The sequence below is a fragment of the Herpailurus yagouaroundi genome, unplaced genomic scaffold (genome assembly GCF_014898765.1).
Source record: "Herpailurus yagouaroundi ecotype Mexico unplaced genomic scaffold, PumYag 180, whole genome shotgun sequence".
Taxonomy (NCBI): domain Eukaryota; kingdom Metazoa; phylum Chordata; class Mammalia; order Carnivora; family Felidae; genus Herpailurus; species Herpailurus yagouaroundi.
In genome coordinates this window covers 3,486,153-3,510,365 of record NW_024412411.1, presented here as the reverse complement: position 1 = coordinate 3,510,365, position 24,213 = coordinate 3,486,153, and the positions used below count along the sequence as shown (strand labels likewise).

At 40.5% G+C, this 24,213-nt stretch overlaps 1 protein-coding gene across 4 annotated transcripts in view; it reads right to left on the bottom strand.

Moving 5' to 3' along the window:
• Positions 1 to 431: 431 nt before the first annotated feature.
• MRPL48 (mitochondrial ribosomal protein L48) overlaps positions 432 to 24,213 on the bottom strand; it is a 53,944-nt gene continuing 30,162 nt past the window's right edge. For all 4 annotated transcript variants that reach the window (XM_040489293.1, XM_040489295.1, XM_040489292.1 and 1 more), the window contains 4 exons: positions 14,787 to 14,956; positions 4,342 to 4,444; positions 2,150 to 2,239; positions 432 to 731 (listed from right to left, as the gene is read on the bottom strand). In XM_040489293.1, coding sequence (XP_040345227.1) covers positions 657 to 731; positions 2,150 to 2,239; positions 4,342 to 4,444; positions 14,787 to 14,956 — 438 coding nt within the window. In that variant the 3' untranslated portion in view covers positions 432 to 656. The remainder of the gene's footprint in view (positions 732 to 2,149; positions 2,240 to 4,341; positions 4,445 to 14,786; positions 14,957 to 24,213) is intronic.

Here is a 24,213-nt window from a genome sequence, read left to right as displayed (position 1 = left end):
ATTTTTGGGACAGAGAGAGACAGAGCATGAACGGGGGAGGGGCAGAGTGGACAGACCTTGTTTCTATCTGGAGAGCTTTTTTCATAAGCAAAACCAAAAGCCCCGTCCCTATTCCTTCTACCCAAGTTTACTTATGATCCTCTGTTTCACTAAAAGACTCAATGCCAGATTGCTTTAAAGAATGAGATCACTCTAACTGGAGAAATATTGAAAGGAAGTATGTTTTTGTGCTAAAGAGAAAATAGAATCCCTTAAAGATACTCCACAGGGCAGCTGGCTGGCTCAGTCGGTGGAGCATATGACTCTTGATCTTGGGGTTGTGAGTTCAAGCCCCACGCTGCTGGGTGGGTGTAGAGATTACTTAAAAATAAAATCTTAAAATAAAAAAATAAAAGATACTCCACAGGATGGATGGACTTCTCACATACGCACATGTCCACCAGCTGCAGATTTTTATTAGATGAAGGATGTCTTAGGTTGGCTCAAAGGAAAGTGGTAATCGGCAACACTCCTCCATATAAGAGAGGAGGCATTCCTGGCTAATGGGGATGGGTAGTTACAATATCTAAAGGATCTTCTTAATTTTGACCACCCAGGAAGCTCTTCCCCTTGGCACTCAATATCACCAGTCCTGGCTTGAAAGGGTTTGCAATGAGCTAGTTCAACTTAGCCAACAGTTCTTCCAGTTCTGGTCGAGCTTTGAACCTTCCTTTGAAGTCTTCTTCAGTGTGCTGGGGAGAAGAAAAAGAAAGTAAGTGAGAATTACTACAGAGCTTTCAGTTATTCATACATACACAGCATTAAAAAAAAAAAAAAAGCAGGGCATCTGGGTGGCTCACTCGGTTAAGCATATGACTCTTGATTTTGGTTCAGGTCATGATCTCACAGTTTGTGGGATCAAGCCCTGAGTCAGGCTCTGTGCTGAGCATGGAACCTGCTTGGGATCCTCTCCCACTCTTCCTGTCCCTCTCCCCTGCTCACACTCTCTCTCTCAAAAATAAATAAATACACGTTAAAAAAAAGCCATCAGACAGCTCTGTAGAGAATGATTCAGATTCAACTAACTTTTCATGAGACTTATATTAGATACTAGGGATTCTAAGTTGAATCGGACTTCCTCCCTGCCTTAAATGAACTTAAGTCTGGTGAGAGAAGACAGACATATAAAGAATTAATGTCAGAATGCTGAGTATATCATTAGAAGCATTTAAAGAGAGGCAATGCCCAAATTCTCCATCTACAATAGGAAAGACATAAGGACTGGAATATTTAAGTCAGCATGACCAGCACATTTTCTCCTGTATACAGATCTGTGTGAAACCTGAATAACAAGAAGAGAATTAACAAGCATGGACTCAGAACAAGGAGAGCTGGATGCAGCAAACTGCATCAGTCTAAAATGACCTGATGTATCTGTGTCATAACAAGCCTTGTCTTGGCATATGGACCCAAATACTCAGTATTTAGGCTGAAGTTCCTAATGTTTTCTAAGTTTTGCATGCCAAATTTCCTTCTGATTGGCATTCTTCAGTCAGGCTACAGTCAAGCCTTAAAGGTCCAGGAAACTCTTCTTTAAAGTACATTTCCTTATTTGTGTTCTGATTAATTAGACTGTATGTAATCTTAAATCATGTTATTTCTGCACACAACTATGGGTTCACCCCTAACACCAGGATACTGTGATGGAGTTCTGCTCCTGTGGTCCATAAAGGATCACCCCTGATCCATTGGAAGAGGCAGGATAATGACCACAGTTATACCAGTCTGCAAACCTTTCCTGTTTATTATCTGGGCTAAATTACCCACATTTCTGTCTTGTTTCTTTTTTTCTTTTTATTTTTTTTTTTAATTTTTTTTCAACGTTTATTTATTTTTGGGACAGAGAGAGACAGAGCATGAACGGGGGAGGGGCAGAGAGAGAGGGAGACACAGAATCGGAAACAGGCTCCAGGCTCTGAGCCATCAGCCCAGAGCCCGACGCGGGGCTCGAACTCACGGACCGTGAGATCGTGACCTGGCTGAAGTCGGACGCTTAACCGGCTGCGCCACCCAGGCGCCCCATTTCTGTCTTGTTTCTAAAGCCAGATGCTCTTATCCATATTGAACACAGGTGGGCCACCAGGGGGCCTCTTCTCAAACTAGCACATACCTCCTTCACTGACAATCTGACTCCTTCAGGAAGATTGCTTTGGATTATTTCCAAGAAAATCTCTGCAAATGTAGCACTCAAACCGCTGATCTGCAAAGGAAAGAAGATGCTCTAAGAGAGAGCACTGAAAGCCAGGTGATTGGGCAGACATGGCAGGGGCTCAGATGTCAGCTTCAGCAGAGCTACAGGGCCCTTGGGTAGAGGATTAACACCCAGAGCCAGTTTCAGAGCCAACCTCTACAGGATTCCTCTTGCCATCAAAGTGTCTGCTTGCCAACATAGTAGTCATGGCTAGTGTCTGCTCCTGCAGACAATGGATGTCATAACTGGACCAAGAGGTTATCAAGTCCAGGATGACTTTCTGACTCAACTCAGGTGTACCCACATAGACTGGACTAGTGTCAGACCCTGTGCAGAGAATCCAGAGGCGAATCAGATGTGTAGTAGAAGGGCATGCAGGGGGCTGCAGGAACCCACAAGACAATTATCTCCTAACCTAAGGAGGTCAAAGACAGCTTCCAAAAAAAGGTAACTTCTAGGTGGAGTCTTGAAGAAAAACAGGAGTAAACTAGGAGAATTCAGCAGTAATAGGGAGGGTTTTCAAAGCAGAAGAAATCAGTAAAGTGTGTTGCATCACACAGTACTAGGGAATTAAAATGAGTTCCATGTATGGCTGGAATGAATGGGGTGAGAAGAGGAAAGCAGGAAGAGAATCATAAAGGTATTTAGGCACTAAAGAGATCAAACTTTATCCTATGGGCCTCAGTGGCAAGATAGATCTTTCTTAAGATCTGTATCTCAAATAATTTATTTCTGATAATATTTAAAGAACTAAAGATTGTTAAGTACTTAATTTTTAAAGTTAGCATAATAGATTTAAGGTGTTACTACCTTAACATTCTGTTACGGAATGTTATATTATGGAACATATATTATGGAATATATACGTCTTGTTGATATACTTCTTGAGTGGGTCAGAAAGGGGTGATGTCCATACACGGGAATATTATTTGGCAATACAAAGGAATGAAGCATTGATACCTGCTACAACATGGATGAACCTTGAAAACATGCTAAGTGGAAGTAGCCAGACAGAAAAGGCCATATATTGTATAATTCCATTTAAATGAAATGTCCAGAAGAGGTAAGATCATAGAGGCAGGAATAGATTTGTGGTTGCCAGGAGCTGGGGGGGACAGGGAAGGAGGAGTGACTGCAAATGGGTAGAGTTTCCTTTCGGGGTAATGAAATTGTTTAAAATTGTGGTGATGGTTGCCTAACTGTGAATATATTAAAACCCATTTAATTGTGCATGTTAAATGGGTAAATTGTATATGAATAAAATTCTCAATAAAGCTGTTAGGGGGCATCTGGGTGGCTCAGTTGGTTAAGTCTCCAACTCTTGATTTCGGCTCAGGTCATGATGTCACTATTTGAGATCAAGCCCCACATCAGGTCCTGCACTGACAGCAGGGAGCCTGCTTGGAATTCCCTCTCTCCCTGTCTCTCGCCCTCCCTCTCCTCCCCCTGCTCACAAGCTCCCTCTCTCTTGCTCTCAAAATAAATTTAAAAAAAATAAACTTAATAAAATTTTTTAGTGTTTACTTTTGAGAGGGAGAGATAGAATGTGACAGAGGAGGGGCAGAGGGAGAGGGAAACACAGAATTGGAAGCAGGGATCAAACCCCCAAACCGCAAGATCATAACCTGAGCCAAAGTCACAGATTCAACCAACTGAGCCACCCAGGCACCCCTAAAAAAATAAACTTTAAAAAGCAAAACGTCAGTTCCTCTACAATTGGTTTTATATATGCTGAGTGTAGGACACCTGTGGAATATCCCAGTGGAGAAGTCCAGTAAATAAGTGGATATCAGGTTTGAAGCTCAACGGAGAGATCAGGACTGGAGATGTTATCTAGGGGTTATTAGTATATAACCCATCACGACTGGGAGATATGTATCAGGGGGTTGTCGGTATGTTATGATGGCCACTGAGACCCGGGGAATGAGTGAGATTGCATAGAGGGAAGGTATTACACAAGGAGAGATGGAAGGACCAAGAACTAAACCCTGGAGAACATCATCATTTCAGGGGGCAGGCAACAGGAAGAGAAGGGCATGGTAGAAGGAGAAAAAAATAGAAGAAGAACCAGGAGAGGCAAATACATTTCAAGTTTCTCCCAGAGTGCCTACCTGAACCACTCGCTCATGGGTGGTAAGAACTGAGTCCAAGAACATTTTGCTGCCTTGGTCTTGCAGCTGCAATACCTCCATGGTTTTGGTGGGCATCGCATAACTATGGGAAGGAAGAGTCAGCTATGAGGAGGGTTCCTTTAAGTCAGCAGCACCACTTGAATCAGGGTGGTCCCTGAGTACAGCCACTCCTGCAATGCAGTGACTCCTGGAATCTAGGGCAGTTTATCTGCAACCAGGGTAAAGTAAGCAGATCCTCTTAAACCTCCTCCAGAAACCTCTAAACTCCCTGAAGGAACAGACCATGTCTAATGCCTTTTGCATCCCTAGTTCTTGCCTGATAGAACATTGAATAAAATCTGGTGATTAATAACTATTCACTGCTACTAAAGAAAAGCCAATTCTAAAAGAATTAACCTCATCACTTTGGAGGCTAACCTTGGGTATTTCACCTCTTCTGGAGAAATGAGGCATGAAACCCAACTGTTTTAAAAGAGCATAATTTCTCAACCTCAGCACTATTGACATTTTAGACCAAATAATTCTTTGTTGCGGGGGGGGGGGGGGCTGGCCTATGTATCCCTAATCTCTACCCACAAGATGCCAACAGTACCCCCCTGAAATGGTGACAATAAAAATTATCTCCAGGGGTACCTGGGTGGCTCAGTTGGTTAAACGTCTGACTTTGGCTCAGGTCATGATCTCACGGTTCGTGAGTCCTGTGTTGAGCTCTGTGCTGACAGCTCAGAGCCTGGAGCCTGCTTCAGATTCTGTGTCTCCCTTTCTGTCTGCCCCTCCCCTGCTTGCTCTCTGTCTCTCCCTCAAAAATAAACATTAAAAAAAATTTTTTTAATAAAAAAAAATTATCTCCAGACATTATTAAATGTCCCCAGCTTGATAAATACTGTTGTAGAGACTATGCTTGCTATAATCAGCTTCAGCAGATCTACATGCTGCAGTGAAAAGAACACTGGATTTAGGGTCAAATCTTGGCCCTCTAGCTTATTAGCAATATTTACTGAGGCAAGTTACTTGTCTCTGTCGGCCTCAGTTTATTCCACAATAAAGGGGATTATAATCTAGGTCTAAATTAATAGACGTGTGAAGATCAGGTGTGGTGATAAAATAGGATCGATGGCTACACAGAAATACGGTATTAGTGTTATCTTGTCAAAAAGGTCATCAAAATGAAGATAAATGGAATAATAACAATAGAATTCCTGAATTTTCATGCCAAACAAAGCTTCATCAATTGATAGCAAGGGGCATGGCTCTCTACGAAATGAATAATGGAAATAATGGAAGTGGATTAGAGACATGATAGTCCTGGATTTAAATGTTGGCTCTGCCCCTTATTACCTATTTGACCTTGGACAATTAATTCAGTTTTCTGAGTCTCAGATTCTTCAGCTACAAAATGAGAATAATGATACCTAGTTCATAGAGTTGTTGCAATGATTAAATAAGATTATAGAAGTAATTTGCCCGGCATAATATGACTACAAATGCCAACTCCCTTGCCCTTATAAAGAGTAAATGCTAGGTACTGCAAACTTCCAAGTAACCTCCCTAAATAACATTCCTTACCACTTTCTAGCACAATCTCTGACTTCCTCTTCCAAAAGCTTTCAGGAAAGTAAAAAGTATTCTAAAACGCTAGTTTTCTTTCTTGACATTCTGCAAATAAGACTGACTAACTAAAGTGGGAGTTGTCCATTCCTGCCACTGAGCATGCATTCTATTCAACACTTACTTCACAAGATTTTGTTCATTTGTTCATTCACTCATTCATTCATTCATTCATTCAGTCATTCAACAAACATTTACTCAAAGCCTGTTTTGTCCTAGGCACACTACTGGGCAATATGTACCCTATCCTTTAAAGGAGCTCACTAAGGGGTGCCTGAGTGGCTCAACTGATTAAGCGTCCAACTTCGGCTCATGGTCTCACGGTTCGTGAGTTCAAGCCCCGCGTTGGGGTCTGTGCTGACAGCTCAGAGCCTGGAGCCTGCGTAGGATTCTGTGTCTCCCTCTCTCTCTGCCCCTCCCCTGCTTGCACTCTGTCTCTTGCTCTGTCTCAAAAATAAATATACATTAAAAAATAATAAATAAATAAATAAATAAATAAATAAATAAATAAAGGAGCTCACTAAGAGTGTTTTGGAGAGACAAGAAAGTACACAAACATCTTCACTACAGTAAGAAAAAGGCAGTAATAGTCAAGTACTGAATATTACAGGGACAAGAGAGAGAAAGGGAGCTGAGGGAAGACTTCACAGGTGAGGTAGCATTTTATCAAGTTATAAAGAATGAACATATAGGCATTTGCCTAGGCAGCATTCCAAAAAAGTGAAGCAGCTGTTGATAAGCCCTCAGAGAAAACCAACAAAAAAACCATAGTTTGACGTACTTTGACAAAGAAATACTGGGAACTCTGGTCATTTCAAGGTAGAATAGGCCTTTGAGTAGTAAGAATACATGTAATTTTTCTTCAGTGTCTACACTTTTCTGTATTTTACAAATTTTCTGCAATAAACATAACTTGAACGATCAGACAGGGAAAGCAGAAGGGAAGAAATGAAATAATTGTCAAAAGTCAATCTAAAATGACAAAATAATGCTACCTTCAGGATAGCATTCTTACTGCCTGAGACAGGACACAAGGGAGCCTGTTGGGGTATTAGGGAACTTAGAATCCATGGATTCCACTAAATATAAATCATACCTCCATTTTAAGCAATGTAAGTGGACTTCAAGGAAAAAAAAAAAAAAAGAAAAAAAAGTAGCGTTAGAGAGAGTGATGCTGAGTGATGCTTTTAGTCTCCACAAAGCACAGGGGCTACATCAGCTTCAGGCTTGGAAGCTGCTCCCAGATGAATAAGATTTCCATCTCCAGGCAGCTGCTCAGCAAGGGAGGCAGACAGATTAAGAAACCTGCAGGACCTTCTTCCTCTCCCCTCCTGGGTGAGTTGCAGCTGCAGCAGTGCAGACCATTTATAGAACAAAAGCCAGCACTTTGCTCCCCTGCCCAATTCCATCTCAAGGTCAGAGCCCTACCCCACCACTCCCAGAGGAAAAATGGATCATGATGAAATGAAAATCAGAAGAAAAGAAAATCATTTTATCTCTGAAAAGCTGGGCAGTTGAGAATGCCTAATAATACAATGGTCTGAAAACCTCAATCAATGCAGAGAAGGGAGTTGCTGAAAACGAACATCTCTTTATGCTCTGTGCTATTTGGAGAAACGAGCTAGAAAAGAGGCAAAAAGCAGCACATCATTCATTCTGCTGTTCTAAGAATCATGCCAATGACTATTAAAACTCAATCCAAGTCAATGAATATTTATTCAGTGCTTACTATGTGTCAGGTACTGGGAAAGGTCTTAGGGTTACACTGCTAATGGAGATCGAAAGTCCTTGCCTTATAGATCTTAGAGTCTAAGAAAGAAGACCAATAAGAGACAAGTAATTACGAGGGTAAGGAATGAGTGCCATGAAAGAGAAGTTATATAATCTTTACTTCTTCCAAATATTTAACATAAAGACTTAATTTAATGAGGTTCTCTGAAGAAGCTAAGAAAAAAGCAGGGGTTAGTTAAGTAAAGGGGAAAGAGTACTCTAAGCTTTAGAGAGCAAGCATATGCACAGGTCCTGAGGTGGAAAGGGATAAAATCAAAGCCTCTGTTAATTGGAGGGAGAGGAAGACGGAACGGGAAATATGAGTTAAGGCAACAGAAGCAAGCCCAGGCCATAGAGCACCTCACAAACCATGTGAGGAACTTTCATTTTGATCCTAAAGGAATGGGAAGCCATAGAAGGATTTGAAGCATGGTAGTAACACGATAATATTTCCATTCTAGAAAGATCACACTGAAAGCTGCATGTAGAACCAATTACAAAGAATTGAGAATTTGAAAAAAACGTGGATTCAAATCCAGACCTTGCCTTTTATTAGATGTATGGCCATAGGCAAGCTTCTATTATATTAATAAATAATAATAATAGTAGCAGCCAACTCTCGTTGGGAACAGTTATAAGCACTTTAAATATATTATCTCCCTTAATTTTCACTATAGCCTTTGTATGTAGGAACTTGTATTAACTCCATTTTACAGATGAGGAAACCAAGATACAGAGTTTAAGTAAACTGCCCAACGTCACACAATAAGAATGCTGCAGAACCAGAGCAAAACCCTAGCAGTCTGGCCACAGAGTTGATACTTTGATTCACTATGTGTTAGGTGCTTAGGTGCTTCTTGGAATCAAACAACATTATACAAAAAAAGCCAGAATGGTTGGCTGATGGTAGGTGCTCAACAAATGCTACTGCGTTCCTGCCTTTACTCAAAAGAAGCCTGAGCTTTCCACAGCCAGGTTTTAAAAACAGCACCTTTTAAAAAGTCCTTCTAGGGGCGCCTGGGTGGCGCAGTCGGTTAAGCGTCCGACTTCAGCCAGGTCACGATCTCGCGGTCCGTGAGTTCGAGCCCCGCGTCAGGCTCTGGGCTGATGGCTCGGAGCCTGGAGCCTGTTTCTGATTCTGTGTCTCCCTCTCTCTCTGCCCCTCCCCCATTCATGCTCTGTCTCTCTCTGTCCCAAAAATAAATAAAACGTTGAAAAAAATAAATAAATAAATAAATAAATAAAAAGTCCTTCTAAAAATGTAAAACACTATTTCAGGGAATTAACCCACTATAGGTATGATAACATTCTGTAAATGACACTTAATGCCTCTTTGCCACCACAACCTCTGAGAAGCTACCCCTAATCCCTGCCAGCTAAAAAAAATATATTCTCAGTAGCTGTTAATAACAATATTATTTACAGAGTGTTTACAATGTTCTGGCCTCTCTGCTAAGTGCTATCATACACTTTCTTATTTAATTTTCAGAACTTAAAGGAATAAGAAAATTATCATCCCAGTTAGATAGATGAGGAAACTGAGGTTCAGAATTTCCGAAGGTCATATTGCCAACAACTGGTAGAACTAGAATTTGAACACAAGCCGTTTGATTCCAGAGCCTGTACTCTTAACCAACTGTTACTCAAAGTATGGTCCATAGGCAAGTTAAGTTGCTGGTGAACAAACTGCTTGTTATCAGTCCGTTACAAGATAAGAAGCATGCAACAGTCATTAAACACACCAACATTTAATTCAGCCAACATTTTTTTTTTCAATAGTGAGACTTTCTTGATGAAGGAAGCAAAGCACTAATGTACATTTTGGCATTAGCTTCTGATATCTTTGCAGAGTGGCACTTTCAGGAAGCATTGTTCTAAATTATTATGCTGTTCAGCCTCCTTGAACTGACATTGCATTTCATCCTTCACTTACCACCTTCCACATTACGTTGTACACGCGCGCACACACACACACGTGCGTGCACACACACACTCCCTAAAATCAGGGACATTCTCCTTGGTATCCTCCAGTCAGGATGTCTAGTACAATACCAACCATACAGCAGGAATAGACTCGATCAGTATTTTAATTCATTAATTAAAGACACTTTCATTAAACTTCAGGAAATGTATACCATATACACCACACACTTGCATTGTTCAGTCACGTTCAAGAACCTGTCATTCTTTCAACAACGGCTTAATGTCCCCCATGTGGCAGGACCTGTGCTAGATGCTAAAGAAATAAAAAAGAACACAGTTCCCACTAGTCAGTAGGGAGGGCAGCTGACACATGAATAGATTATTACGGCCCAAAGCACTAAGTGACATGATAGAAGTATGCATCAAGTGCTGAAAGAGCAACCAACTCTCTGGGGCATCAGGAAAAGATAAAGCACATCTTCAGGCCTAAAACAATTGAAGTACTATTAGCTGTGAGAGCTAAAGTCACAGGTTATTATCCAATCTTTTCAAGTGCATGTTTAGCAGTTATATTCCACGTTACCAAGGTTTAAAAGTTCAAATTTAGCTTAAGAATTTAAAGTAGACCCTATACGATTAAAAATACTGGGAGTCAGGCAGAAATGAGTTAAATCTAGGCCACTTACTGGTTTTGTGACTTTTGGGCCTGCTGGGCCTTGGTTTCCTCATTTGTAAAATGGGAATATACTGCTATCTAATGAGTAAGAAAGTATAATTTTTACCATATCCACACACCGGGCCACGTATTACTTGCCACAATGGCCAACCACCAAAATGATTATTCTTTAAATAATATGGCAATAAATGGCAAACCACCAAAATGATTTTTCTTTAAATCAGTTCACTTAAAAAGTTGTTTAAAAAATAAACTTGAGGGGCGCCTGGGTGGCGTAATCGGTTAAGCGTCCGACTTCAGCCAGGTCACGATCTCGCGGTCCGTGAGTTCGAGCCCCGCGTCGGGCTCTGGGCTGATGGCTCAGAGCCTGGAGCCTGTTTCCGAGTCTGTGTCTCCCTCTCTCTCTGCCCCTCCCCCGTTCATGCTCTGTCTCTCTCTCTGTCCCAAAAATAAATAAACGTTGAAAAAAAAATAATTAAAAAAAAAATAAAAAATAAACTTGAGGGGCACCTGGGTGGCTCAGTTGGTTAAGCATCCAACTCTTGATTTCCGCTCCGGTCATGATCTCACAGTCATAAGATTAAGCCCTGCGTTTAGCTCCACAGTGAGCGTGGAGCCTGCTTGGGATTCTCTCTCTACCTCTCCCTCGGCCCCTCCCCTGCTCACATTTTTTCTCTCTTTCAATAAATAAATAAACTTAAAAAAAAATAAAAGAGAGACTTGAGATGTAGAGCAACTGGAATTCAAGTTGCTGATGTGTAAGAAAATGGTAAAGCCACTTTGGAAAACAGTTTGGCAGTTTCTTATAAATTTAAACATCCACTGCCCTTACCATTCGACCCAGCAATCAAATTCCTAGAGAAATGAAAACATGTTCTCACAAAAAGCTGTACATGTTTATAGTGGCTTTATTTATAACTGCCCAAAACAGGAAACAATACAAATGTCCTTGGACTGTTGAATGGATAAACAAACAAGCATCCACTCAATGAAATGCTAATCGGCAGCAAAAAGGAACAAACTACCTGATACGGGCAACAGCATAGATCAATCTCAAATACATTACCCTAAGTGAAAGAAGCAGACTCAAAAGGAAAAATACTGTATAATCCCACTTATATGACATTCTGGAAAAGGCAAAAACTATAGGGGCACCTGGGTGGCTCAGACGGTTAAGCCTCCAACATCAGCTCTGGTCATGATCTTGCAGTTCATGGGTTAAAGTCCTATGTTGGGCTCTATGCTGACAGTTCAGAGCCTGGAGCCTGCTTTGGATTCTGTGTCTCCCTCTCTCTCTCTCTGCCCCTCCCCCACTTGTTCTCTCTCTCTCTCTCTCTCTCTCTCTCTCAAAAATAAGTAAACTTTAAAAAAAATTTTTTTTTTAACATTTATTTATTTTTGAGACAGAGAGAGACAGAGCATGAACGGGGGAGGGGCAGAGAGAGAGGGAGACACAGAATCCGAAGCAAGGCTCCAGGCTCCGAGCTGTCAGCACAGAGCCCGATGCAGGGCTCGAACTCACGGACTGCGAGATCGTGACCTGAGCTGAAATCGGACGCTCAACCGACTGAGCCACCCAGGCGCCCCAAGTAAACATTTTTTTTAAAAAGTATTAAAAAAAACTATAGGGGCAGAAAACAGATCATTAGTTGTGAGGGACTAGGGCTAAGAGGAGGGACTGACTACAAACGTGGGAGGGAACTTCCTGGGATAATGTAAATGTCCTACATCTGGATGATGATAGTACATACTGTCATTTGTCAAAACTCAGAAATTGTTCACTAAAGGGGTGAATTTTACTGAATTTAAACTATATCTCAGTAAGCCTGACTTTATATCACTATTGTAAATGGAAGACCAGTATCAGCTGCCATCCATAGAAGTTAAAAAAAAATTACAATGGGGGTGCCTGGCTGGCTCAGTCCGTAGAATATATGACACTTTTTTTTTTTTAAGTTTATTTATTTTGCGGAGGGAAGGGCAGAGAGAGGGTGAGAGAGAATCCCAAGCAGGCTTCATGCTGTCAGCGCAGAGCCCCACGTGGGGCTCCAACTCACGAACCATGAGATCATGACCTGAGCTGAAATCAAGAGTCAGACATTCAACCAACTGAACCACAGAACACATGACAGGTGCCCCAGAACACATGACTCTTAATCTCAGGATCATGAGTTCAAGTCCCATGCTGAGCCTAGAGCTTATTTTTAAAAAGTACAACAGAAACAAAATAATGGTATAAAATTCTCGTTAGACATGATTGCTAGCCAAAGACTCTTGAGTCTGAGGTCCTTTCTCTGCTATAAAGATTAGGAGGTGCTAGAGTGGTGTTAAGGACATACCAGAACCACACTAAAAAATCTCTCCTTGACATAATTAGGATGAATGAGAGTTAAAAAGGGAAGAAATCTCTCACCATGTGATTTAATGTTATTTAAAGCAAACTACAGGGCATCTCACACCTTCTGAAACCCTGAGAGATAAGATATGTAAAGTGCCTGGCCTGGAGTAGATAGCCAGTAATTGTTAGTTCTCTTCCCCTACAGTTTTCCAACAAATCCAAAGAGTAAATGAAAACCAGAGCAGGCGAAGAAAGCCTAAATAAATGGGGAGATATACCTCGTTAAAGGATCAGAGGAATCAAAATAGTTGCCAATTCTCTTCAAATTGACCTACAGATTCAACACAATCCCAATAAAATCCCATCAGGTTCCTTTCTGTAGAAATCGACAAACTATAATTATAAAACGTTTAAGGAAAACCCAATGACCTAGGATAGCCAAAATAATTTTGAAAAAAAAAAAAAAAGTTGTAGTTTCAGTAATCCAGCTACAGTAATCAAGACAGTCTGGTATTGGTATAAGTATAGATACATACATCGCTGTAACTGAAGAGAGTCTGGAAATATACCCACACATACACGGTTAACTGACTTTCAAAAAGTGCTAAGACAATTTGATAAAAGCTAGAAAATCTTTTTAACAAATGGTGCTGGAACAACTGGTTATTTACATGAAAAAAAAAAAACCAGGGGCGCCTGGGTGGCGCAGTCGGTTAAGCGTCCGACTTCAGCCAGGTCACAATCTCGCGGTCCGTGAGTTCGAGCCCCGCATCGGGCTCTGGGCTGATGGCTCAGAGCCTGGAGCCTGTTTCTGATTCTGTGTCTCCCTCTCTCTCTGCCCCTCCCCCATTCATGCTCTGTCTCTCTCTGTCCCAAAAATAAAAATAAACGTTGAAAAAAAAACATAAAAAAAAAAATAAATAAAAAAAAAACCAAAAACACTTTGATTCATATCTCATACCATATACAAAAATAACTCAAAATGGATCATGGACCTAAAAGTAAAACTTAAAAATATAAAACCTTTAGAAGAAAACACAGGAGAATATCTTTGTGATCTTGGGTTAGACAATACTTTCTTAGATATGACACCAAAAGCATGAATAAAAAAAAATTAATAAACTGAACTTCATCAAACTTGAAAAAAGTCTGCCTTCCAAAGGACTCAGCTAAGAAGATGACAAGATAAGTCACAGACAGGAAGAAAATATTTGCAAAGCATACTGAAAAAGAACTGGTATCCAAAAATAGATAAAGAATTTTCATAACTTAATTATAAGAAAACAAACAACCCAATTTTAAAAATGGACAAAAGATCCGAACAGTCATCAAAGCAAATATACACCAAATTAGCACATGAAAAGATATCAAAATCATTATTTATTAGGGAAATGAAAATTAAGACCACTCACTATGAAATACTATATATCTATTAGATATATCTTTAGGGAAAAAAATGACAATACCAAGTGCTGCCCAGGAAAAGGAGTTACTGTAACTCTCATACATTGTTGGTGGGAAAACAAAATGGTGCAGCCACTTTGGAAAACAGACGTCAGTTTCTTACGAAGTTAAACATACATTCACCATACAATCTCCAAATCCCAGGTTTAGGTGGCTATCCAGGAGAAAAGATACATGCATGAGAATGCTTATGACAGCTTTATTTATAATTACCAATAAACTAGAGAACAATGAAAATGTACATCAACTGGTGAATGGATAAACCAATTAAGGTCCAGCATTTAATGGAATACTACTCAGCAATAAAATACTTGCAAAAACATGGATGAATATTAAACGTATTATGCTAAGTGAAAGAGGACAGACACAAAAAGCTACATACCGTATGATTCCATTTACATGATGTTCTGGAGAAATTAAAACAACAGGGACAGCAAATCAATTGTTGGTTGGGATTTAACTACACCAGGGCACTGGGGAAATTTTGGGGTTAATAGAACTGTTCTACATTCTGATTGTGGTAAACTAGATACCTAAAAGGATGAATTTTACTAAATGTAAATTATACCTCAAAATCTCATTTAACGACAAAGCAGAGCATGCCACTCACACCAAAAACATCCCATGCAAAGGCATCCTTCATACCTTTCCTCAACTTTAATGGATAGATGGTTGCAGAGGTTGTGAACATATTGGGCATAACTCTCTGCCAGGGCCATGTCGTATGCAGTCAGGTGAATGTTTAAAACCCCATATTCATAATCTGTTCCCAAATTAATGGGTCTCACTTCCACTTTTCCTCTCTTCTTCTTGGGCTGAACCAAAAACAAAAGGAGAAAGAAAATAAATCAAAGTATTACACAAAAAGTTCTAATCATCCCATCTTGTTATCAAAGAAATCAATCTTTCAAATAAATTTACCATTTTTGTCTTAGGTTACCCTACCTTCAAATTGAAGTTTCTTTCGGAAGGAAAGAGTAGCTTCCCTTACCAGTCTGGGCTATGACATCAGCCAACAAAAGGAGAGGGAATATTGCTGGCATTCCTTTAACACAAATACAAGTGACTATCTTCTGCAATTAACTTGATATGAAACCCATCTCTCATCTCTGGCCCCCAGTTTCCCAATTTTCAAATTGGTGGGTTTTTTGATTCTTAATCTAGAATCCATGGAGGAATTTCAAATGGTCTATCAACCCCAAAATTTATATGCAAAATTTTACCAGCATGCATATTTTTCTGAAGGAAAGAATCCTTAGCTTTCATTAGAATCTTAAATCAATTGCAAGGAAACCCAGGATTAGTTCTCTTCCAGCCCCTGCAGCTTTCAATTTCTGCAGTCATTTAGTCTTCCTTTTTTTTTTTTTAAGTTTATTTATTTTGAGAGAGAGAGAGAGAGAGTGTGTGTGCACACAGGGAGGAGCAGAGAGAGAGAGAGAGAGAGAGAGAGAGAGAGAATCCCAAGCAGCCTCCCCACCATCAGCTCAGAGCCCTACGCAGGGCTAGATCTCATGAACTGCGAGATCATGACCTGGGCCGAAACCAAGAGTCAGATGCTTAACCAACTGAGCCACCCAGGAGCCCCCAATCTTTCTTTAAAAAAATTGAGAAATAGACAAATTATTTCTTTTTTTTCATTAAAAAAATTTTTTAACATTCGTTCATTTTTGAGAGACAGAAGGAGACAGAGCATTAGTTGAGGAGGGGAACAGAAAGGGAGACACAGAATCCAAAGCAGGCTCCAGGCTCTGAGCTGTCAGCACAGAGCCCAACGCAGGGCTTGAACCCACAAACCATGAGATCATAACCTGAGCTGAAGTCAGACTCTTAACCAACTGAACCACATAGGCGCCCCAAGAAATAGACAAATTATTTCTACTTTACCCTTTTATATTGCTTCACTACATATCAACCTGTGCAGGCTGTGGTAAAAAGTTAAAATGAGGCCTGGGAAAATAGATATTTAACCCAACATAGATCAGGATCAAGAAATCTTCTCAACCAGAAATAATCTAACCTGAATCCCCATCAAGAGGGGGGGGACTTGTTAAATAAATCATGGAACATTCATACAATAGTATACATTATGCAGCTTTAAGAAGGAATAGGAATTTCTTTCTGTACTATATGGAAAAGTCTTTAAAATAAATGATAAAAGCAAACTGTAGGATAACATGCTCAGAATATTGCCATGCATACCAAAAAAGGGTGTGTGTGTGTGTGCGCGCGTGTGTGTGTGTAATTACATATGTATTTATTTGCTCATATATTAAAAATATGTCTGGGGGCGCCTGGGTGGCGCAGTCGGTTAAGCGTCCGACTTCAGCCAGGTCACAATCTCGCGGTCCGTGAGTTCGAGCCCCGCGTCAGGCTCTGGGCTGATGGCTCGGAGCCTGGAGCCTGTTTCCGATTCTGTGTCTCCCTCTCTCTCTGCCCCTCCCCCGTTCATGCTCTGTCTCTCTCTGTCCCAAAAATAAATTAAAAAAAAAAAAAAGTTGGAAAAAAAAAATATGTCTGGAAGGATGCACAAAAATACTAATATCATTGGCTTCCTGTGAGGGAACTGGATAGCTTGGGCATAGGAGTGGGAAGGAGACTTTTTAAGCTATTTCTCTTGTATATTTTTTGAATTTTTAATAAAGTTAATCTTTTGCCAGTTCAAAACTAGAATCTTAAACTCTACCATATTTTAAGAAAATTTTTTTAGTAAAAGTTTTATTGCAATATAATACGCATACTAAAGTGGTGCTTGGGTGGCTCAGTTGGTTAAGCATCCAGCTTCGGCTCAGGTCATGATCTCTCGGTTCATGAGTTCGAGCCCCACATTGGGCTCTGTGCTGACAGCTCAGAGCCTGGAGCCTGCTTTGGATTCTGTGTCTCCTTCTCTCTCTGCCCCTCCCCTGCTTGCGCTCTGTCTCTCTGTCTCTCTCTCAAAAAATGAATAAAACATTAAAAAAAATTTTTAAATACACATACTGAAAACAATGCATAAGTACACAACTCAATGAATTTTCACAAAGTGAAAATACCTGTATATAATCAGTATCCTGAATAACACACAGACGACTACTAGCACCCCAAAAGCTCGTGCTCCTCAAATAAATGACCACTATTCTTACTTCTAAAACCATAGAATGATTTTGCCTGTTCTTGAAATTAATGTAAATGGAATGATACGCTATGTTATCTTTTATGTCTGCCTTCTTTCATTCATTATATTTGTTAGATTCATCATGTATTTGGTGAAATAGCAGTTCTTTCCTTCTCATTGCTCTAGTAGTCTATTGTATGAATATGCAACAATTTATCCTTTTTACAGCTGATGGAAATTTGGATTGTTTCTAACATATGTCCATAATTAATAGTACATCATGAATACCTACAATCTGAACTACTGAATTATAGAGTATGCATATGTTCATCTTTAATAAGTACTCTCAGTTTTACAAAGATGTTTCCAATTTCTTCTCCCACCAGGATGAATGAGAGTTCTAACTGCTCTACATTCTTGCCAACACAAAACTTAGTGTAGTTGAGTTTTCTGGTTTGCTTTAGCCATCCTGGTTGGTATTAAATGGTAATGAATTAGGGTTTTAACTTGCAGTTCTTTTGGGTCTATTGAGCCTGAGCACCTTTCCATTTGGATACTCTCTTTTGTAACATGCCTATTCAAGTATTTTGCCCATTTTTTAGATTAGGTTGTCTGCCTTTCTCTTACTGATGTGTAGATTCTTTCTATATTCTAGATATGATTCTTTGTTAAATATACATACTGCAAATATCAGCTCCCTCCCTATAGCTTCCCTTTCATATTTTAATAGTGCACCTTGATGAGTAGAAGTTCTTATTTTTTATGTAATTCAATTTACTCATTCTTTCTTTTACAATTATAGTGATTTGTGTGTCCTGTTTAAGAAATCTCTACCTTAATATTGTGAAGATATTCTCATATGTCATCTTCTAGTTGTAGATTATTTTAATATTTACATTTAGATCTACAATCCATCTTAAAGTAATTTTTGTGTATTGTATGAAATAGGAGTCAAGAGTAATTTTTTTCGGGGTGCCTGGGTGGCTCAGTCGGTTGAGCATCCGACTTCGGCTCAGGTCATGGTCTTGCAGTTGGTGAGTTCGAGCCCCGTGTTGGGCTCTGTGCTAACAAACAGCTCAGAGCCTAGAACCTGCTTCAGATTCTGTGTGTGTCTCTCTCTCCCCCTCCCCTGCTCATGCTATGCCTCTCTCTGTCTCTCAAAAATAAATATTTAAAAAAAAATTTTTTTTAAAAAGAGTAATTTTTTTTCACAGTCATCCAGTCCAGTTGACTCAGCATCATTGGACGGTAGTGTCACTTTTGTCATCTAAGTGCCCACAGATATATGGATCAGTTTCTATACTCTTTATTCTGTTCTGTTGGGCTATTTGTCTGTCCTTGAGCCAATACCACATCTTAACTATTGAACATTTACGATAAGTCCTACTATTTGGTAGAAATAGATTTTTTAAGGGGCGCCTGGGTGGCTCAGTAGGTCAAATGTCTGACTTCGGCTCAGGTCATGATCTCACAGTTTGTAAGTTCGAGCCCCATTATCAGCCTCTCTGCTGTCAGCACGGAGCCCGCTTGGGATCCTGCCTCCCTCTCTTTCTGCCCCTCCCCCACTCACAGGTGTGCACACTTGCATGTGGCATGTGCTCTCTTTCTCTCAAAAATATAAACATTTTAAAAAAAAAGAAATATGGGGCGCCTGGGTGGTGCAGTCGGTTAAGCGTCCGACTTCAGCCAGGTCACGATCTCGCGGTCCGTGGGTTCGAGCCCCGCGTCGGGCTCTGGGCTGATGGCTCAGAGCCTGGAGCCTGTTTCCGATTCTGTGTCTCCCTCTCTCTCTGCCCCTCCCCCGTTCATGCTGTGTCTCTCTCTGTCCCAAAAATAAATGTTGAAAAAAAAAAAAATTAAAAAAAAAAAAAAAGAAATAGTTTTTTGAAGAAAAAGGTCAAAAATCTATCTCTATTTACATGTCTTAAGTCACCCCTATCTAACAGCCAATAGCCTAGTAGCTGCTACAGCAGAACTGTTCCTGGCGAAGCACCTGGAATGATTCTCTCCCATCACTGCTCCCTGGGTCAGTCCAAGATAGCAGAGGCCCAATCTAGGAGAGTAGGAGGAAGACCAAGAAATGATCCTTTCACAAGACCAGTAATACTGATGACAGACCTGATCTCACAGGGATGTTCTGAAAACTGAACAAAACATTATGTAAGGGGGTTAATACAATCTGTGCCACATAATTAAACACTGAATATATATAAACTTTTATTGCTACTTTCACTTTTATATTCCAATCTAGCACAGGGCCTGGCAAAGAGAAAACATGCAATGAATCACAAGTTTAGAATTTTAGAACTGGACAGCATTTAGAGACAATTGTGTCCCAATTCTTCATCTTTGCAGGGGAAGAATACGAAGCCCAGAGAAATTAAACATGTCCCCCAGAGCCACACAGCCAGGCAAGCATATCCTAGGTACTAAAACCCAGACCTCCTGACCCCCAATACAGGGATTTTTCCACTGCAGCCTCTGCATTGCTAAAATTCTTTTTATAACCTTTATAGTTTCTGGATTTCCTATCTTTATGATGAAAGTCTTCCCCACTTCTTTATTATGTATATAGTCTCTTATAATTTCTCATTGCTAAAATTCTTAACAGTCGTGGCCACCCCAGGGTCCTAGACTTTGCTATGAGTGAGAAGCCAACCTCTAGAGACCAACCATCAAAGAACAGGAGCTTGTCTCTTTTTCAGAGCCTACCACATTCGTGGCCAAATGCAATGATCCAGACTTCTCATCAAGACATTCAGCACTGCAGTCAGAGCTGTGAAGAATGCTAACCTAGGAATGCAATGAGGAGCTGCTAAAATTTTCCAGCAGAGAGGGGAGGAGCTTCTCTGAAGCCTTTAGAAAGCTTTTATAACCAGGGAAAATGCCAGGCTCTTCAAAGGTGTCACTTTAGGGGAACAAAACAAAACCAAAAAAGCTGATTCCAGTATCCCTCTTGGCATCTCACTTGCTTTTCTGTGTTGGCCTAGATATGCCTGGACCGATCCACACTATCAGGAGCCCACTATGACATTATATTTCAGTTCTGAGCCAAGGCACGGCATAGCCAGCAAGAGCTTGCCTTCATATAATATCAGTCACCAGTTCCTATAATTTTACCCGTACAATCTTTCTCATATCCATCCCCTCCTTTCTAACCCTACTGCCTGAGTTTATGCCCTTATGACCACCATGGGGAGTTATTAAAGATATTGTGCAGGGGCGCGTGGGTGGCTCAGTTGGTTGAGTGTCCAACTTTGGCTCAGGTCATGATCTCACAGTTCGTGGGTTCAAGCCTCACATCGGGCTCTGTGCTGACAGCTCAGAGCCTAGAGCATGCTTCTGATTCTGTGTCTCCCCATCTCTCTGCCCCTTCCCCACTCATACTCTGTCTCTCCCTCTCTCAAAAATAAATATTTTTTAAAAATTAAAAAAACAAAGATATTGTGCAAAGGATCTACATGAGCTGTGTTTGGGGAAGCCCACCCTAGTTGCACATGGAGGAGAGTCAGGCAGGAAAGGAAGAGAAGATAGGAGAAAGACAGCAGGGAGAATGGACTACTAGTGTCCACCATCAAACTTCGGCATTCCTGTGACTGACCTGTATTCAGTGTGTGATGGCCCAGGGTGGCCATTCTTAGATCCCTATAGGATTGTACGATGACCTTCCAAATAGGCCATGGGATATATTACTAAACCATTTTTGTAAAAAAAAAGTCTACATATTATCCCCATTTTACAGAGAGAAAACTGAGATCCTCTGAAAGTACCTCACTTGCCCAAGGTTACTAGGAAGCTTTGCTGGGAACAGGCAGATAGTGAAAGGAGTCAGATTAGAATGACAGGCTGCTGTAACTGCAAGGGATCTCAGAAACAATACAGTCCCTCTTTCTTTCCCTCCCTAATTTTAACCAAGGGGAAAGCTGAAACCCAGAAGGGGGAAATGACTTGTTTACAGTCACAATAGTAAGGACATGGCAAAGATAACCACTTTATGTCTAACCATGGCTGGAAGCTGGGTCTGTGGCCCCAAGCCCAGGCTCTCTCCTCTGGATTCTGTGTGAAAGTGATAATATCTGCCTAATAGGTGGCATTTTCCAGGTGGGAAAATTGGGAAGGAATAGTACCATCCTAATCCTCAAATGAAAAGGCAAATATGCCTGCAGCATATTTAGCTTCCAAAAATTCTGGTGATGAAAATTTAAAAATTTACACCTGAGGGGGCACCTGGGTGGCTCAGTCGGTTAAGGGTCCGACTTTGGCTCAGGTCATGATCTCATCGGTTCGTGGGTTCGAGCCCTGAGTCGTGCTCTGGGCTGACAGCTCAGAGCCTAGAGCCTGCTTCAGATTCTGTGTCTCCCTCGCCCTCTGCCCCTCCCCCACTTGCGCTCTGTCTCTGTCTCTCAAAAATAAATAAACGTTAAAAAAATTTTTTTTTTAATTTATACCTGGGGACCTGAATGATTTGGTGATGGTACTCTGAACAGTCCATACTGAGTTTATGAGGTGCACAGAAATCAAGTGACTATGTTTATAACTCAATGTGACATACTCAAGAGACACACACCAGACAGAAGGCCTGGCCCTGACTAGGATGGCCAAAAGTCACAGCCTGGTACTGCATAAAGAACACTATACTTAGATGGAAGCCAAAGAAAATCTGGACTCAAATCCTGTCTGCTTAGTCACTAAATGACATTGAATGACCTCTCTAGGTGTCAGTTTCTTCACCTGTAACACCTAAAGTTCTTGTGACGCTTGAAATAGTAAATTTATATGAAATGGAAATAGCATAGACATCACATAGGTTCTGACCACCTTGGTTCAAATGCTGGTTCTGGAAATTACTAGCCAATTAGGCAAGTTATTTAATCTCTCTGAGTCTTAGAGTCCTCAGACAGGGCCTTTAATAACTAGGATATCTGAGGATTGAATAAAATACACTATTTATAATGTTATAAAATGGAATAACACTTTTATTTTATTTTTTTACTTTCTTTTTTTTTTTTATTAAGTTTTTAAATTTCAATTCCAATATAGTTAACATACAGTGTTATGTTAGTTTCAGGTGAACAATTCTATACATTACTCGGTGCTCATTGTGTTAAGTATACTATAATATTATAAAATAGAATAATGCTTTTAAAGCCTGGTACCTAGTAGTTACAGCATCTGGTATACAGCAGTTACTCAATAAATGGTATCTTTAAAAAAGGTTGAGTAATGCATACCAATAGAGCATTATTATACTATAAATTGGAGGTAATCATGCTCCTGGTATCCTACTGGCATGCTTTACAGAATGAAACACTTATTAAGCACCTGCTGTATGCAAAGTACTAATTCAATCACTCTCAGCAAAGACACCAACAAAACAGAAAACACAGTCCCAGCCCTCAAGGAATTTACAGTTCAGAGAGAGAGAAGAGACACGTGAAAGACCAAATCTCAATTTAAACATAAAGAGCAGCCCACCTCCATAGCAAGTTCAGCACAAGCTACTTTGCTGGACCATGCTGATTAACTCCCCAAGCTGCTGGTTGCAGTTGAAAGGGCAGTAAGCAGACACACTTAAGGGTATATAGTAGTTACTTAATAAACGGTATCTTTTTTTAATGTTTGTTTATTTTTAGGGAGAGAGAGATAGAGCACAAATAGGGGAGGGGCAAGGACAGAGAGGGAGACACAGAACCTGAAACAGGCTCCAGGCTCCGAGCTGTCAGCATAGAGCCCAATGTGGGGCTCAAACCCACAAACCGTGAGATCACAACCTGAGCCAAAGTCAACCGCCTAACCAACTAAGCCACCCAGGTGCTCCAATAAATGGTATCTTTTAAAAAGGACTGATTTAGACCTACCTACTTCTCAGGTCTTATGGTCCCTCATCCCCTACCTTAGACCCCATGATTGAAAAACTCCTTGGGGCGCCTGGGTGGCTCAGTCGGTTAAGCGTCCGACTTCGGCTCAGGTCACGATCTCGTGGTCCGTGAGTTCGAGCCCCGCGTCAGGCTCTAGGCTGACGGCTCAGAGCCTGGAGCCTGTTTCTGATTCTGTCTCCCTCTCTCTCTGCCCCTCCCCTGTTCATGCTCTGTCTCTCTCTGTCTCAAAAATAAATAAAGGTTAAAAAACATTTTTTTTTAAATAAAAATAAAAAACTCCTAAGTTTCCCAATTGCATCTCAGTGTCTTCCTACCTTCACCCAGGAGGTTTCCCCTCCTTGCAGAGTCTTTGACTCTTCACCCCACATGATTAATGTGAGCAACTCCTACTTATTTTTAAGACTGAGCTCATGTTCTTCCAGGAAGCCCTCCCTGATTCCTCAGGTTAAATTAGGTACCACTCTTATGTGTTCCCATAGCAAACCCTCCACCATATATACCACTACCAATCACATGTATGCCTCTGCATTCATTCAACGAATATTTACTGACCACTAGTGATGAGCAAGACCATGGTTAACATTAGGGATATGATAGGTAATAAGACAGCCATTGTCTCTGCTCACTAACACTTACAATCTATAAGGAAAGGCATATACAGAACAAGTAATTTTAAGGAGATGCATGTTTTACGAGAGGAAAATAGAATGCTACGGGATTGTAAAAAGGCAGACTAATGCTATCACCATCATCATTACCACTTATGGGCTCTATGTTTCAAACACTGTGCTAAGTACTTAAAGTTTTCTTAATTTATTTCTCACAACAACATTGGGAAGTATAATTCCTACATAAAGCCTAGGAAACTCTGGCTTGGAAAAGTTAAATGATGTATCCAAGGACGTACAACTAGTAAGCATCAGAGCTGAATCTTTAACTCAGGTCTGCCTAATTCCAAAACATTTCTCTTAACCTCTGTCTTTCCCTTTAGGCAAAGTGTGCAGAGCCTGCCAGTTTCCTCAATATCTATTCTCCATTTCTCCTTTAATAAGATAACTGCTGAAACACAACAGTTGGCAGATGGCAAACTTTATTCATGAAA